Source organism: Dendropsophus ebraccatus, unplaced genomic scaffold (genome assembly GCF_027789765.1).
Source record: "Dendropsophus ebraccatus isolate aDenEbr1 unplaced genomic scaffold, aDenEbr1.pat pat_scaffold_1141_ctg1, whole genome shotgun sequence".
Classification (NCBI taxonomy): domain Eukaryota; kingdom Metazoa; phylum Chordata; class Amphibia; order Anura; family Hylidae; genus Dendropsophus; species Dendropsophus ebraccatus.
The window spans coordinates 27,501-45,919 of NW_027208558.1; the positions used below are offsets into that span (position 1 = coordinate 27,501).

The 18,419-nt window shown below is 47.3% G+C and overlaps 1 protein-coding gene across 1 annotated transcript in view; it reads left to right on the forward strand.

Moving 5' to 3' along the window:
* Positions 1-17,696, forward strand: part of LOC138774912 (voltage-dependent L-type calcium channel subunit alpha-1S-like) — a gene marked incomplete at both ends in the record, with an annotated part of 37,695 nt that extends 19,999 nt beyond the window's left edge. The window contains 3 exons of the mRNA XM_069955722.1: positions 15,746-15,798; positions 15,880-16,026; positions 17,495-17,696. Of these exons, the coding sequence (XP_069811823.1) occupies positions 15,746-15,798; positions 15,880-16,026; positions 17,495-17,696 (402 nt within the window). The remainder of the gene's footprint in view (positions 1-15,745; positions 15,799-15,879; positions 16,027-17,494) is intronic.
* Between the last annotated feature and the right edge of the window lie 723 nt (positions 17,697-18,419).

Consider the following 18,419-nt stretch of genomic DNA (forward strand, 5'->3'; position numbering starts at 1 on the left):
ACAGAACCAGGAGAGATGAAGCAATAGGTCAGACAACAGCAGTAACAGAACCAGGAGAGCTGAAGCAATAGGTCAGACAACAGCAGTAACAGGACCAGGAGAGATGAAGCAATAGGTCAGACAACAGCAGTAACAGGACCAGGAGAGATGAAGCAATAGGTCAGACAACAGCAGTAACAGGACCAGGAGAGATGAAGCAATAGGTCAGACAACAGCAGTAACAGAACCAGGAGAGATGAAGCAATAGGTCAGACAACAGCAGTAACAGAACCAGGAGAGCTGAAGCAATAGGTCAGACAACAGCAGTAACAGGACCAGGAGAGATGAAGCAATAGGTCAGACAACAGCAGTAACAGAACCAGGAGAGATGAAGCAATAGGTCAGACAACAGCAGTAACAGAACCAGGAGAGCTGAAGCAATAGGTCAGACAACAGCAGTAACAGGACCAGGAGAGATGAAGCAATAGGTCAGACAACAGCAGTAACAGAACCAGGAGAGATGAAGCACTTAGCTGAGTAACACTCAATAGCCAGCAGGGAAATGAAGAGCCCGCTGCTTTTTTATCTGGAATCAGGGACGGGGTCCAGCACCTGATTGGATCAGCCCTGATCGCAGCCCCCAGCTCAGCTGGACAGGTCTATAAGGAGTAACCCCTGCACTGCCAGAGTGTAACAGGCAATGCGGGTGTGGCTGGGAAACTAAGGGCCCTTTTACACAGAAAGATTATCTGACAGATTATCTGCAAAAGATTTGAAGCCAAAACCAGGAATGGATTGGAAAAGAGAAGAAATCTCAGGCTTTCCTTTATTACCTGCTCTCTGTTTATAGTCCATTCCTGGCTTTGGCTTCAAATCTTTGGCAGATAATCTGTCAGATAATCTTTCCGTGTAAAAGGGCCCTAAGACAACATTCAGACAGAACTGCAAACAAAAAACAACCAGAGGCTCAGCGCTTCCTCGGTCGCCCAGCACGGACCGAGGAGCGCAAAGTCACATTCCTGACAGTAGCTTGGGAAGAATTGTCATCTTAAAAATGGAACATATCCCCGTGTCCACTCCTCACACTGCGCCTGAATCTTAGCCAGCAGAGGGGGAAAGTTCATCACATATAGGTTCTTAGGATCTGAGGGAAGGGAAATGCCAAGATATTTAATGGAGGTATAGGCCCACTTAAAGCGGAAGGATGCTCGGAGCGTCGAAACTAGGCCACCGCTAAGGGTCTCGGATTTGGTCAAATTTATCTTGTAATTAGAAAGCTGTGAATAGACCTCAAGTTCCTTCATAATAGAAGGAAGGGAGATTAGCGGATTAGAAAAATAACAAATCATCCGCATAAGCCGCCACCTTATACTCTTTCGTGCACCGAGACTCCTCCGATGTTTGAGTTGGACCGGAGTTTACACAGCAATGGTTCCAAAGTGAGAACAAAAATCAGTGGCGACAGTGGGCAACCCTGCCTTGTGCCGTTTTGTATGGGCAGGTCATCAGACAATATACCATTCACCCTGACTCTGGCGGACGGTGTGCCATATATGGCAGAGACCCAGTTCATGAAATTGGGGCCCATGCCCAGATAGAGAAGCGTCTCCGTCATAAAAGACCAATTGACCCTATCCAACGCCTTTTCGGCATCAGTAGAGAGGATCATCAGAGGAACATCCATCAGTTTAGCTTTATGGATAAGGTCAATTGCTCTAATTGTGTTGCCCCTAACCTCTCTACTTGGGATGAACCCCCACCTGGTCAGGGTGAATGGTATCTGAAAGCAAAGCCACAAGTCTGGTAGCCAAGATTTTAGTAAACAGCTTCATGTCTACGTTCAAGAGTGATATCGGTGTAACGCCTGGAGTCGTGGATCCACTGAACCGTCACTAGCGATGGCACTAACCGCACCAGGGAGCGGAGTCTAAGGGACCGCTGGTCTTCACCAGAGCCCGCCGCAAGGCCCACATCGGAGGCTATCAACGGTTCTCGGAGTGGGGAGGTCGACCGCCTATTCCTTCTGTCAATCCCGGAACCCTTGCGTGGTCTATTGGGTGGCTGAGAGATGCGATCCACTTGGAGCCAGTTGGGAACCGAAACCGTCTCTGTGTCCAGAAAGGAAAATAAGGCTGGAAGCTCCTCCTGAGCTCTTAGGTAGAATGTACGCTCATCTTCCTTAATAATGACGTGGGTGACCCCAACGATAAGAGGCACCGCATTCACGGATCCGTGAAAGGAGAGGCTGCAGCACTCTTCTCATGTATAAGGTGCAGGATGACACATCCGGGAACAAGCGGACCTCAGAGTCCTCAAACGTAATAGGACCAAAGTCTCCGGCCTCTCGTAGAATTAGCTCCTTTTCAGTATAATAGTGCAGCCGGCACAACACGTCTCTGGGGCCTCCGGCCGTGGTACCCTGTGGCCTAGCAACCCTGTGCACCCGATCGACCATGAAAGTAGCTTCTGTAGGTCTGTGGGTGAACAGATTGAAAATGGCCGTGACCCTGTGCAACAGTTCGTCTCGCGGTCCGTGCTCCGGTAGCCCCTTAATTCTCACATTATTTCTGCGCCCCCGGTTCTCTTGGTCGTCTAGTAATAATGTCAGTGATTGCACATGGTGTCTGAAATGCGCTGATCCTGCTTCAATTCTGGCGACTCTCGCCGACAAGGCCGAAATGGCGTCTTCGTTCGTTGTGGTGCGGGCTGACAGGGCCCTGACATCTTCTCTAACCGCCTCTATAGCTTGCTGCTGCGCAGCTTCAATCCTTTGTACCACAGTGTCCAGATCTTGTTTAGATGGTAAGGCTTGTATAAGGCCTCTTAACAGCTGCAGCTCCGCCTGTACAATTGCGGCCGGAGAGTCGGCAGGTGGCGTAGCCGAAAACAGCAGGTCTCTTTGTGACCCGGAGCCTGACTGCGTCGGGTCCGTGCCCATAAGCAGGAGTCTCTCAGTGGGGAAGCTGCACCCATATCACTCACCCCCCGATCCAGTGGAGCGTCCACCTCTGGGTCCCGTTTGCGCCTGGCGGATCAAAAAAACGCTCAATCCCCGGTGTGAAAACGGCTGAGCGGGTCAGTGGTCGGTGTGGGGTATCAGCAGGGTTTCCCTGTCTTCTGGGCAGCATTTTGGCCAATGGTCTGCTCTGTTTAACCGGCGGTCTGTGGCGCAGAGCTCCAGAGAAGCGCGTCCTCACTCGGCCATAGTTAAGCCACGCCTCCCATATATATATATATCTATATAATAAAAATGAAAGTCTGTCTGTCTGTCCCGTATGGACTTCCAAACGCCTGAACCGTTTGACCCCAAATTTGGCCCACAGATACATTGGGTGCCCGGGAAGGTTATTGCGAAGGTCCCGTCCCCGCCAGATGTACAGGAGAGGAGGGGGAGGGGGAAGAGCGGCGCCCCATAGAGATGAATGGGAAAATCTCCACACTGCAAACACAGGTGATATAATTAGTTGCAGCAGACACGGCAGTTGGAGCCTTAGCAACCAATAGGATTACTGCTTTCATTTTCACAGGGAGCTGGAATCTAAATGGTTGCTAGGGAAGCTGCCTCCACAGAAATAACTGGTAGACCCCCTACTCCATCTATACAGTACATGTATACCGGGCCTCCTACTCCATCTATACAGTACAGGTATACAGGACCCCCTACTCCATCTATACAGTACATGTATACAGGGCCTCCTACTCCATCTATACAGTACAGGTATACAGGACCCCCTACTCCATCTATACAGTACATGTATACAGGGCCTCCTACTCCATCTATTCAGTACATGTATACAGGACCCCCTACTCCATCTATACAGTACATATATATACAGGACCCCCTACTCCATCTATACAGTACATGTATATACAGGACCCCCTACTCCATCTATACAGTACATGTATATACAGGACCCCCTACTCCATCTATACAGTACATGTATACAGGGCCTCCTACTCCATCTATTCAGTACATGTATACAGGACCCCCTACTCCAGCTATACAGTACATGTATACAGGACCCCCTACTCCATCTATTCAGTACATGTATACAGGACCCCCTACTCCATCTATACAGTACAGGTATACAGGACCCCCTACTCCATCTATACAGTACAGGTATACAGGACCCCCTACTCCATCTATACAGTACATGTATACAGAACTCCCTACTCCATCTATACAGTACATGTATACAGGGCCCCCTACTCCATCTATACAGTACAGGTATACTGGACCCCCTACTCCATCTATATAGTACATGTATACAGGACCCCCTACTCCATCTATACAGTACATGTATACAGGACCCCCTACTCCATCTATACAGTACATGTATACAGGACCCCCTACTCCATCTATTCAGTACATGTATACAGGACCCCCTACTCCATCTATACAGTACAGGTATACAGGACCCCCTACTCCATCTATACAGTACATGTATACAGGACCCCTACTCCATCTATACAGTACATGTATACAGAACTCCCTACTCCATCTATACAGTACATGTATACAGGGCCCCCTACTCCATCTATACAGTACAGGTATACAGGACCCCCTACTCCATCTATATAGTACATGTATACAGGACCCCCTACTCCATCTATACAGTACATGTATACAGGACCCCCTACTCCATCTATACAGTACATGTATACAGGACCCCCTATTCCATCTATACAGTACATGTATACAGGACCCTCTACTCCATCTATACAGTACAGGTTTACAGGGCCCCCTACTCCATCTACACAGTACATGTATACAGGACCCCCTACTCCATCTATACAGTACATATATACAGGGCCCCCTACTCCATCTATTCAGTACATGTATACAGGACCCCCTACTCCATCTATACAGTACATGAATACAGGACCCCCTACTCCATCTATACAGTACATGTATACAGGACCCCCTACTCCATCTATACAGTACATGTATACAGAACTCCCTACTCCATCTATACAGTACATGTATACAGGGCCCCCTACTCCATCTATACAGTACAGGTATACAGGACCCCCTACTCCATCTATACAGTACATGTATACAGAACTCCCTACTCCATCTATACAGTACATGTATATACAGGGCCCCCTACTCCATCTATACAGGACATGTATACAGGACCCCCTACTCCATCTATACAGTACATGTATACAGGACCCCCTACTCCATCTATACAGTACATGTATACAGGACCCCCTACTCCATCTATACAGTACATGTATACAGGACCCTCTACTCCATCTATACAGTACAGGTTTACAGGGCCCCCTACTCCATCTACACAGTACATGTATACAGGACCCCATACTCCATCTATACAGTACATATATACAGGGTCCCCTACTCCATCTATACAGTACATGTATACAGGACCCTCTATTTCATCTATACAGTACATGTGTACAGGGCCCCCTACTCCACCTATACAGTACATGTATACAGAACTCCCTACTCCATCTATACAGTACATGTATACAGGGCCCCCTACTCTATCTATACAGTACAGGTATACAGGACCCCCTACTCCATCTATATAGTACATGTATACAGGACCCCCTACTCCATCTATACAGTACATGTATACAGGACCCCCTACTCCATCTATACAGTACATGTATACAGGACCTCCTACTCCATCTATACAGTACATGAATACAGGACCCCCTACTCCATTTATACAGTACATGTATACAGGGCCCCCTACTCCATCTATACAGTACATGTATACAGGGCACTGCAGGTATACAGGACCCCCTACTCCAACTTTACAGTACATGTATACAGGACCCCCTACTCCATCTATACAGTACATGTATACAGGACCCCCTACTCCATCTATACAGTACATGAATACAGGACCCCCTACTCCATTTATACAGTACATGTATACAGGGCCCCCTACTCCATCTATACAGTACATGTATACAGGGCACTGCAGGTATACAGGACCCCCTACTCCAACTTTACAGTACATGTATACAGGACCCCCCTACTCCATCTATACAGTACATGTATACAGGACCCCCTACTCCATCTATACAGTACATGTATACAGGACCCTCTACTCCATCTATACAGTACAGATATGATCTGCAGCCTCTATCATGAATTACTTCCGGCACAGTCAGTGTCTGTATACCCCGCTGCCCGCCCCAGAGGATGGCGGGAGTGCGCGCTCTGCCGGGAGAGGAGCTGCTGGGACCGGAGGATAGGTGAGTTACTGGTTTGTTTTTCTGGTCGGGCCACACAAATGGGAGGATTGGCTACTATGTGGGGCGCTATATGGGGGATTGGATAATATGTGGGCACTATATGGGGGATTGGATAATATGTGGGGCACTATATGGGGGCATTGGCTACTATGTGGGGCACTATATGGGGACATTAGCTACTATGTGGGAACTATATGGGGGATTGGCTACTATGTGGGGCACTATATGGGGCATTGGCTACTATGTGGGGCACTCTATGGGGGATTGGCTACTATGTGGGGCACTATATGGAGGGATTGGCTACTATGTGGGGCACTATATGGGGATTGGCTACTATGTGGGGCATTATATGGGGATTGGCTACTATGTGGGCACTATATGGGGGCATTGGCTACTATGTGGGGCACTATATGGGGGCATAGGCTACTATGTGGGGCACTATGTGGGGGATTGGATACTATGTGGGGCACTATATGGGGGCATTGGATACTATGTGGGGCACTCTATAGGGATTGGCTACTATGTTGGGCATATATGGGGGCATTGGCTACTATGTGGGGCACTATGTGGGGGATTGGCTACTATGTGGGGCACTATGTGGGGGATTGGCTACTATGTGGGGGATTGGCTACTATGTGGGGCACTATGTGGGGGCATTGGATACTATGTGGGGCACTATATGGAGGGATTGGCTACTATGTGGGGCATATATGGGGGCATTGGCTACTATGTGGGGCACTATGTGGGGGATTGGCTACTATGTGGGGCACTATATGGGGGCATTGGATACTATGTGGGGCACTATATGGAGGGATTGGATACTATGTGAGGCACTAAATGGAGGGATTGGCTATGTGGGGCACTATATGGGGATTGGATACTATGTGGGGCACTATTGGGGGGATTGGATACTATGTGGGGCACTATATAGGGAGATTGGATACTATGTGGGTATAGTGGTAGTGGATAGCGCTCATCCAATATAAAGGGTTCAAAAATCACAATAGCACTCACCCGGTGTATGTGGGTATGGAATAATCCCTACCCACTCCACCAAAATCCAAGATCGTGCGTTAAAAGGTATCAATCTCCGTCTCAACCGAAACATCCAAATATGGAGGGCGCTACGTTAAAAGCCCGGGGTGATGCCACTCCGGTATAACAAGGTAGGATAAAATAGAAAAAACAACAGAAGCGCTCAGAGACTGATATTATAGAATACAGTGGGATCTTTGCAAAGAGCGGTATATTCCACTTACTTCACCGTGGGGGAAAGATCCGGACCATTGATCTGACCCCCTCCAGGACGCCTGTCAGTATGCGTGCATCAATGGGCAGGTAGCCGTCATGGGTTCCAAAATAGTTTAATTACAGAAATGGATGGCAACGCGTTTCGGTGGGTATAAGATCCACCTTTTTCAAGCCAACAGAATCTACCACAAATCTATTATTTATAGCAACCATAATTACTTACATACATGATCAAACAGGAGCTGTGTGGATCTCGCGCCGGACCGGAAGCGACGCGACGCACGGCAAAACCGGAAACGCCATGCGTTCCACGATGCGCTCCACGTCAGATGACGAGACCGGAAGTGTCCTGCGTTCCAGCGTGCGCTCCACCTCCGACGCGTATCTCCATCAGCTGACACAGAAATTTAATACATATACATGGAATCACAAAATCTACATAATTATCAAGAGAACATGATTCACAAAGGTCCATAAAATACATATATATACACACATATAAACATCCACCAAAAAACGGTCCCTAATCTTGGGTATTTAGTTAATACTAAAATCACTTATTAAAGTTTTAAAAAAAAAAACTTATAATATAAAGGATTAATATGTTTATGGGATGGGGAGAAAGGAAAGGGGATAGGGGGGTGGGGGGGGGGGGGGGGAGGGGGGGGCGGAGGTCAGGGAGGAAGGTAAAAAGGAACGAAGGGGAGGGGGATATAAATATCTTATATATCTATTAATAGATAGATAAGGAGTCTGCAACTATTAATATATTTAAGGTTTTTATTATAAAAATTATTTCTAGTTTTAAGTTATATTGTTAGTGACGGGAAGGGGGGGGAAAAAAAGGGGGGGGGGGGGGGAGGAGGAAAAAAAAAAGGGGGGGGGGGGGAGGGGAGGGGGGAGGAGGGGGGAGGGGGGGGGGGGGAGGAAAGAGAGCGTGGGGAACAATAGGGGAAAGAGATTAGTCTAGTATTAAAATATTATGTAAATGGTGGAAAAGAATAATAATAATAATAATATCTAGAGGTGGTGGGCATATAGATGAGCACTAGGCTCATATGGTAGTACATCTATCAATTATTTTTCTATTAAAATACCTGTTCTAAAGTTTCGTTTAACCATGTGGATTCAACGTGTTCATTCTAAAAATCCAAACATTTCTTTATGGCAGAGGGTCCTGTAATCACCACTTAAAATTTTCTCTATCGGTGTAACACGTAGTAGTTCATGGTTATTATTATGTACTTCAGAGAAATGTCTAGACACACTGTGCAATAAATATTTATGACGGATATTAAATCTATGTTTATTTAGTCTTTGCCGTAGTGTGTTTTTTGTACGTCCTATGTATTTTAAATTACACGGGCATTCTAGCATATATATCACAAAGCTTGAATTACACGTCAGGTGTTGTTTAATAGTATATGGAGTGTCCTCTTCAGGGATGGTAATATTTTTCCTGTTATGTACAATATGAGTACAACATTTACAACGAGTATTGCCACATCTAAAGCTACCAGATGAGGCTAACCATCCGCTACTCATTTGTGTATGGGAGTTCCTCTGGATTTTAGGAACAGATGGAGCGATAAAGTTTTTAATAGTTTTACTGCGTCGAAAGACACATTGTGGTTTGTCCTCAACCAGATCTTTTAAAATGGGATCATTCAGTAGGATTTCCCAATTTTTACTTAGTACTTTTTTAATCTCCTTATGCTGCGCATTATATTTGGTTATAAAGAGAGATTTTCCTTTTTCATTTTTGTTATTCTCCACATTTGATGTTGGTATTAGGCAAGCTTCTTGACTTAAACAGAATGCTTTCTCGCGTGCTCCGTCTATAAGTGGGCGGGGATATTTTTTCTCTATGAATCTATCACATAGTGTAGATAGTTGTTCTTCGCATTTCGGATTAGTACTACAATTACGCCTTATTCTTTTCATTTGACCAAATGGAATATTTCTCCTCCAGCTGTTTAGGTGGCAACTATTATAATCAAGGTAACTATTAGCATCCACATCTTTAAAGTGCGTAGCAGTATGTATCATGGAGTTCTCTGTATAATATTCAAATCTAAAAATACTATTTCATGATTACTAATATGACTGGTGAACTGAAGACCCCAGTCATTAATATTAAGATTAGCAATAAAAGCATTTAACCCTTCGTAGTCGCCTTCCCATATTAAAATGATATCGTCAATATATCGTTTATAAAAGACTATATTGGCATGATTAAGGTGTCTCTCAAATGCACCCATGTACAAATTAGCGAAGCATGGGGCAAATTTTGTCCCCATAGCCGTCCCGCATGTCTGAATAAAAAATTTTTTTTGCCCCATGCTTCGCTAATTTGTACATGGGTGCATTTGAGAGACACCTTAATCATGCCAATATAGTCTTTTATAAACGATATATTGACGATATCATTTTAATATGGGAAGGCGACTACGAAGGGTTAAATGCTTTTATTGCTAATCTTAATATTAATGACTGGGGTCTTCAGTTCACCAGTCATATTAGTAATCATGAAATAGTATTTTTAGATTTGAATATTTATACAGAGAACTCCATGATACATACTGCTACGCACTTTAAAGATGTGGATGCTAATAGTTACCTTGATTATAATAGTTGCCACCTAAACAGCTGGAGGAGAAATATTCCATTTGGTCAAATGAAAAGAATAAGGCGTAATTGTAGTACTAATCCGAAATGCGAAGAACAACTATCTACACTATGTGATAGATTCATAGAGAAAAAATATCCCCGCCCACTTATAGACGGAGCACGCGAGAAAGCATTCTGTTTAAGTCAAGAAGCTTGCCTAATACCAACATCAAATGTGGAGAATAACAAAAATGAAAAAGGAAAATCTCTCTTTATAACCAAATATAATGCGCAGCATAAGGAGATTAAAAAAGTACTAAGTAAAAATTGGGAAATCCTACTGAATGATCCCATTTTAAAAGATCTGGTTGAGGACAAACCACAATGTGTCTTTCGACGCAGTAAAACTATTAAAAACTTTATCGCTCCATCTGTTCCTAAAATCCAGAGGAACTCCCATACACAAATGAGTAGCGGATGGTTAGCCTCATCTGGTAGCTTTAGATGTGGCAATACTCGTTGTAAATGTTGTACTCATATTGTACATAACAGGAAAATATTACCATCCCTGAAGAGGACACTCCATATACTATTAAACAACACCTGACGTGTAATTCAAGCTTTGTGATATATATGCTAGAATGCCCGTGTAATTTAAAATACATAGGACGTACAAAAAACACACTACGGCAAAGACTAAATAAACATAGATTTAATATCCGTCATAAATATTTATTGCACAGTGTGTCTAGACATTTCTCTGAAGTACATAATAATAACCATGAACTACTACGTGTTACACCGATAGAGAAAATTTTAAGTGGTGATTACAGGACCCTCTGCCATAAAGAAATGTTTTGGATTTTTAGAATGAACACGTTGAATCCACATGGGTTAAACGAAACTTTAGAACAGGTATTTTAATAGAAAAATAATTGATAGATGTACTACCATATGAGCCTAGTGCTCATCTATATGCCCACCACCTCTAGATATTATTATTATTATTATTCTTTTCCACCATTTACATAATATTTTAATACTAGACTAATCTCTTTCCCCTATTGTTCCCCACGCTCTCTTTCCTCCCCCCCCCCCCCTCCCTCCTCCTCCCCCCTCCCCTCCCCCCCCCCCCCCTTTTTTTTTCCTCCTCCCCCCCCCCCCCCTTTTTTTCCCCCCCTTCCCGTCACTAACAATATAACTTAAAACTAGAAATAATTTTTATAATAAAAACCTTAAATATATTAATAGTTGCAGACTCCTTATCTATCTATTAATAGATATATAAGATATTTATATCCCCCTCCCCCTTCGTTCCTTTTTACCTTCCTCCCTGACCTCCGCCCCCCCCTCCCCCCCCCCCCCCCCCCCCCCCCCCCCCCCCCCCCCCCCCCCCCCCTATCCCCTTTCCTTTCTCCCCATCCCATAAACATATTAATCCTTTATATTATAAGTTTTTTTTTTTTTAAAACTTTAATAAGTGATTTTAGTATTAACTAAATACCCAAGATTAGGGACCGTTTTTTGGTGGATGTTTATATGTGTGTATATATATGTATTTTATGGACCTTTGTGAATCATGTTCTCTTGATAATTATGTAGATTTTGTGATTCCATGTATATGTATTAAATTTTCTGTGTCAGCTGATGGAGATACGCGTCGGAGGTGGAGCGCACGCTGGAACGCAGGACACTTCCGGTCTCGTCATCTGACGTGGAGCGCATCGTGGAACGCATGGCGTTTCCGGTTTTGCCGTGCGTCGCGTCGCTTCCGGTCCGGCGCGAGATCCACACAGCTCCTGTTTGATCATGTATGTAAGTAATTATGGTTGCTATAAATAATAGATTTGTGGTAGATTCTGTTGGCTTGAAAAAGGTGGATCTTATACCCACCGAAACGCGTTGCCATCCATTTCTGTAATTAAACTATTTTGGAACCCATGACGGCTACCTGCCCATTGATGCACGCATACTGACAGGCGTCCTGGAGGGGGTCAGATCAATGGTCCGGATCTTTCCCCCACGGTGAAGTAAGTGGAATATACCGCTCTTTGCAAAGATCCCACTGTATTCTATAATATCAGTCTCTGAGCGCTTCTGTTGTTTTTTCTATTTTATCCTACCTGGATACTATGTGGGGCACTATTGGGGGGATTGGCTACTATGTGGGGCACTATATGGGGATTGGATACTATGTGGGGCACTATATGGGGATTGGATACTATGTTGGGCATATATGGGGGATTGGCTACTATGTGGGGCACTATTGGGGGGATTGGATACTATGTGGGGCACTATAATGGGGGATTGGATACTATGTGGGGCACTATAATGGGGGATTGGATACTATATAGGGCATTTTGGGGGGATTGGATACTGTATAGGGCACTATTCAGTCAGCAGCATGTGGTGACTGTAGGGGAGTGGCTATGGAGAGTTGCTATGGTGGCGTGGCTATGGAGGCTTGTTATGGGGGCGTGGCTATGGAGGGTCGCTATGGGGCCGTGGCTATGGGGACCGCGGCACACATGTCCCTCTTTGCTCTTTGCAAAAGTTGGGAGGTATGCTTTCTTGTGTGTGGCTGGACTGAGGCTAGCTCAGTTTGGTCCTGTAGTCAGGGAGGCTAGCTCAGTTTGGTCCTGTAGTCAGGGAGGCTCGCTCAGTTTGGTCCTGTAGTCAGGGAGGCTCGCTCAGTCTGGTCCTGTAGTCAGGGAGGCTCGCTCAGTTTGGTCCTGTAGTCAGGGAGGCTCGCTCAGTTTGGTCCTGTAGTCAGGGAGGCTCGCTCAGTCTGGTCCTGTAGTCAGGGAGGCTCGCTCAGTCTGGTCCTGTAGTCAGGGAGGCTCGCTCAGTTTGGTCCTGTAGTCGGGGAGGCTAGCTTAGTTTGGTCCTGTAGTCAGGGAGGCTAGCTCAGTTTGGTCCTGTAGTCAGGGAGGCTAGCTCATTTTGGTCCTGTAGTCAGGGAGGCTAGCTCAGTTTGGTCCTGTAGTCGGGGAGGCTAGCTTAGTTTGGTCCTGTAGTCAGGGAGGCTCGCTCAGTTTGGTCCTGTAGTCGGGGAGGCTAGCTTAGTTTGGTCCTGTAGTTAGGGAGGCTCGCTCAGTCTGGTCCTGTAGTCGGGGAGGCTCGCTCAGTTTGGTCCTGTAGTTAGGGAGGCTCGCTCAGTTTGGTCCTGTAGTCAGGGAGGCTCGCTCAGTTATGTCCTGTAGTCGGGGAGGCTGGCTCAGTTTGGTCCTGTAGTCAGGGAGGCTCGCTCAGTTTGGTCCTGTAGTCAGGGAGGCTCGCTCAGTCTGGTCCTGTAGTCAGGGAGGCTCGCTCAGTTTTGTCCTGTAGTCAGGGAGGCTCGCTCAGTTTGGTCCTGTAGTTAGGGAGGCTCGCTCAGTTTGGTCCTGTAGTCAGGGAGGCTCGCTCAATTTGGTCCTGTAGTCAGGGAGGCTCGCTCAGTTTGGTCCTGTAGTCGGGGAGGCTAGCTCAGTTTGGTCCTGTAGTCAGGGAGGCTCGCTCAGTTTGGTCCTGTAGTCGGGGAGGCTAGCTCAGTTTGGTCCTGTAGTCAGGGAGGCTCGCTCAGTTTGGTCCTGTAGTCAGGGAGGCTAGCTCAGTTTGGTCCTGTAGTCGGGGAGGCTCGCTCAGTTTGGTCCTGTAGTCAGGGAGGCTCGCTCAGTTTGGTCCTGTAGTCAGGGAGGCTCGCTAAGTTTTGTCCTGTAGTCGGGGAGGCTAGCTCAGTTTGGTCCTGTAGTCGGTGAGGCTAGCTCAGTTTGGTTCTGTAGTCGGGGAGGCTCGCTCAGTCTGGTCCTGTAGTCAGGGAGGCTCGCTCAATCTGGTCCTGTAGTCAGGGAGGCTAGCTTAGTTTGGTCCTGTAGTCAGGGAGGCTCGCTCAGTCTGGTCCTGTAGTCAGGGAGGCTCGCTCAATCTGGTCCTGTAGTCAGGGAGGCTAGCTTAGTTTGGTCCAGTAGTCAGGGAGGCTCGCTCAGTTTGGTTCTGTAGTCAGGGAGGCTCGCTCAGTTTGGTCCTGTAGTTAGGGAGGCTCGCTCAGTCTGGTCCTGTAGTCAGGGAGGCTCGCTCAGTCTGGTCCTGTAGTCAGGGAGGCTCGCTCAGTTTGGTCCTGTAGTCAGGGAGGCTCGCTCAGTCTGGTCCTGTAGTTAGGGAGGCTCGCTCAGTTTGGTCCTGTAGTCAGGGAGGCTCGCTCAGTTTGGTCCTGTAGTCAGGGAGGCTCGCTCAGTCTGGTCCTGTAGTCAGGGAGGCTAGCTTAGTTTGGTCCAGTAGTCAGGGAGGCTCGCTCAGTTTGGTTCTGTAGTCAGGGAGGCTCGCTCAGTTTGGTCCTGTAGTCAGGGAGGCTCGCTCAGTCTGGTCCTGTAGTCAGGGAGGCTCGCTCAGTCTGGTCCTGTACTTAGGGAGGCTCGCTCAGTCTGGTACCGTAGTCAGGGAGGCTCGCTCAGTCTGGTCCTGTAGTCAGGGAGGCTCGCTCAGTCTGGTCCTGTAGTCAGGGAGGCTCGCTCAGTCTGGTCCTGTAGTCAGGGAGGCTCGCTCAGTCTGGTCCTGTAGTCAGGGAGGCTCGCTCAGTCTGGTCCTGTAGTCAGGGAGGCTCGCTCAGTTTGGTCCTGTAGTTAGGGAGGCTCACTCAGTCTGGTCCTGTAGTCAGGGAGGCTCGCTCAGTCTGGTCCTGTAGTCAGGGAGGCTCGCTCAGTCTGGTCCTGTAGTCGGGGAGGCTAGCTCAGTTTGGTCCTGTAGTTAGGGAGGCTCGCTCAGTCTGGTCCTGTAGTCAGGGAGGCTCGCTCAGTCTGGTCCTGTAGTCAGGGAGGCTCGCTCAGTCTGGTCCTGTAGTCAGGGAGGCTCGCTCAGTTTGGTCCTGTAGTTAGGGAGGCTCGCTCAGTCTGGTCCTGTAGTTAGGGAGGCTCGCTCAGTTTGGTCCTGTAGTTAGGGAGGCTCCCTCAGTCTGGTCCTGTAGTCAGGGAGGCTCGTTCAGTCTGGTCCTGTAGTCAGGGAGGCTCGCTCAGTTTGGTCCTGTAGTCAGATAGGCTCGCTCAGTCTGGTCCTGTAGTCAGGGAGGCTCGCTCAGTCTGGTCCTGTAGTCAGGGAGGCTCGTTCAGTCTGGTCCTGTAGTCAGGGAGGCTCGCTCAGTCTGGTCCTGTAGTCAGGGAGGCTCGCTCAGTCTGGTCCTGTAGTCAGGGAGGCTCGCTCAGTCTGGTCCTGTAGTCAGGGAGGCTCGCTCAGTCTGGTCCTGTAGTCAGGGAGGCTCGCTCAGTCTGGTCCTGTAGTCAGGGAGGCTCGCTCAGTCTGGTCCTGTAGTCAGGGACTGTATTTCTGGTTAGTTAGCGCCTGGACAAGGCTAGGAATTTCTGTTTATGATTTGTTTGTATATAAGCAACCTGCACACTAAGACTGGCAAGGAAGCCGGTATAAACGTACTGCTGTGTCCTGAGTGTTCCGTGTCGGTGTGCCAAGTGGACTGGATGACTGTGTCCTGCCTTGTACCTCAGAAAATTGTGATCCTGCAAGCCTGGTGTGTTACATTATATATATATATATATATATATATATATATATATATACATACATACATACATACATACATACATACATACACACATACACACACAGACACACAGAAACAGTATGTGTGCCCCATAGATGTTTGTTGTATACGCGACTTACAGTAATGTTCCTGACTTGTTCCCTTCAGGGTAAATTCTTCAGCTGCACGGATAGGACTAAGATGACGGAGGAGGAGTGCAGGTGAGGCCGGAGTCTGGTGGGAGGAGATGATGGAGCCGCCGCTCGGCCGCTATCCTCTAACTCTGACATTTCCACCCACAGGGGATATTTCTTTGATGTAGAAGATGGAGACCCCACTCACCTGCAGATGAAGCCGCGGGTCTGGATGCACAGTGATTTCCATTTTGACAATGTTCTCTCTGGAATGATGTCCCTCTTTACCATCTCCACCTTTGAGGGCTGGCCGCAGTATGTATACTCATTGTGAGGTATCGGCTCTAGTTCTAGATCACATGGTAGGGTATCAGCTTTTATTCTAGATCACATTGTGACGTATCAGCTTTTGTTCTAGATACACATGGTAGCATATAAGCTCTTGTTCTACATCACCTTGTGACGTATAAGCTCTTGTTCTACATCACATTGTCACATATCAGTTCTTGTTCTAGATCACATTGTGACGTATCAGCTCTTGTTCTAGATACACATGGTAGCATATAAGCTCTTGTTCTACATCACCTTGTGACGTATAAGCTCTTGTTCTACATCACATTGTCACATATCAGTTCTTGTTCTAGATCACATTGTGACGTATCAGCTCTTGTTCTACATCACATTGTCACATATCAGCTCTTGTTCTAGATCACAACGTGACGTATAAGCTCTTGTTCTACATCACATTGTCACATATCAGTTCTTGTTCTAGATCACATTGTGACGTATAAGCTCTTGTTCTAGATCACATTGAGATGTATCAGCTTTTGTTCTAGTTCACATGGCATATCAGCTTTTGTTCTAGATCACATGGAGATGTATCAGCTTTTGTTCTAGATCACATGGTGGCATATAAGCTCTTCTTCTAGATCACATTGAGATGTATCAGCTCTTGTTTTAGATCACATTGTGACGTGTGAGCGTTTGTTCTAGATCACATGGTGACGTATCAGTTCTTCTAGATCACATGGTGGCATATCAGCTCTTGTTCTAGATCACAGCGTGTCGTATAAGCTCTTGTTCTACATCACATTGTGACGTATTAGTTCTTCTAGATTACATGGTGACGTATCAGTTCTTCTAGATCACATGGTGGCATATCAGCTCTTGTTCTAGATCACATGGTGATGTATCGGCTTTTGTTCTAGATCACATTGAGATGTATCGGCTTTTGTTCTAGATACACATGGTGGCATATCAGCTCTTGTTCTAGATCACAGCGTGTTGTATAAGCTCTTGTGACGTATTAGTTCTTCTAGATTCTAGATCACAGCGTGTCGTATAAGCTCTTGTGACGTATTAGTTCTTCTAGATTACATGGTGACGTATCAGTTCTTCTAGATCACATGGTGGCATATCAGCTCTTGTTCTAGATCACATGGTGATGTATCGGCTTTTGTTCTAGATCACATTGAGATGTATCGGCTTTTGTTCTAGATACACATGGTGGCATATCAGCTCTTGTTCTAGATCACATTGTGACGTATGAGCTTTTTTTTCTAGATCACATGGTAGCGTATCAGTTCTTGTTCTAGATCACATGGTGGCATATCAGCTCTTGTTCTAGATCACATTGTGACGTATGAGGGTTTTTTTTCTAGATCACATGGTAGCGTATCAATTCTTGTTCTAGATCACATGGTGGCATATCAGCTCTTGTTCTAGATCACATGTAAGCAGCCAGTTGTGTGCAGTAGGTAGTTCTGGGTGTTTCCGTACACAGGTTGTTATACAGAGCGATAGATTCCCACACGGAGGACATGGGGCCCATCTACAATTACCGCATAGAGATTGCCGTCTTCTTCATCGTCTACATCATCCTCATCGCCTTCTTCATGATGAACATCTTTGTGGGTTTTGTCATCGTAACTTTTCAAGAACAAGGAGAGCAGGAATATAAGAACTGTGAACTAGACAAGAATCAAGTAAGAGAAACCGAAGACGTGCGGGGGCCACTGAGGTGTGTGTGGGGCCACTGAGGTGTGTGGGGGGGGGGCACTGAGGTGTGTGTGGGGGGGGGGCCACTGAGGTGTGTGTGGGGGCCACTGAGGTGTGTGTGTGTGGGGGCCACTGAGGTGTGTGTGTGTGGGGGCCACTGAGGTGTGTGTGTGTGTGGGGGCCACTGAGGTGTGGGGGGGGGCCACTGAGGTGTGTGTGTGTGGGGGCCACTGAGGTGTGTGTGGGGGCCACTGAGGTGTGTGTGGGGGGGGGCCCTGAGGTGTGTGTGTGTGGGGGCCACTGAGGTGTGTGTGTGTGGGGGCCACTGAGGTGTGTGTGTGTGGGGGCCACTGAGGTGTGGGGGGGGGGCACTGAGGTGTGTGTGGGGGGGGGCCACTGAGGTGTGTGTGTGTGGGGGCCACTGAGGTGTGTGTGGGGGGGGGCACTGAGGTGTGTGTGTGTGTGTGGGGCCACTGAGGTGTGTGTGTGTGGGGGCCACTGAGGTGTGTGTGGGGGGGGGGGGCACTGAGGTGTGTGTGTGTGTGTGGGGGCCACTGAGGTGTGTGTGTGTGGGGGCCACTGAGGTGTGTGTGTGTGGGGGCCACTGAGGTGTGTGTGTGGGGGCCACTGAGGTGTGTGTGGGGGCCACTGAGGTGTGTGTGTATGGGGGCCACTGAGGTGTGTGTGTGTGGGGGCCACTGAGGTGTGTG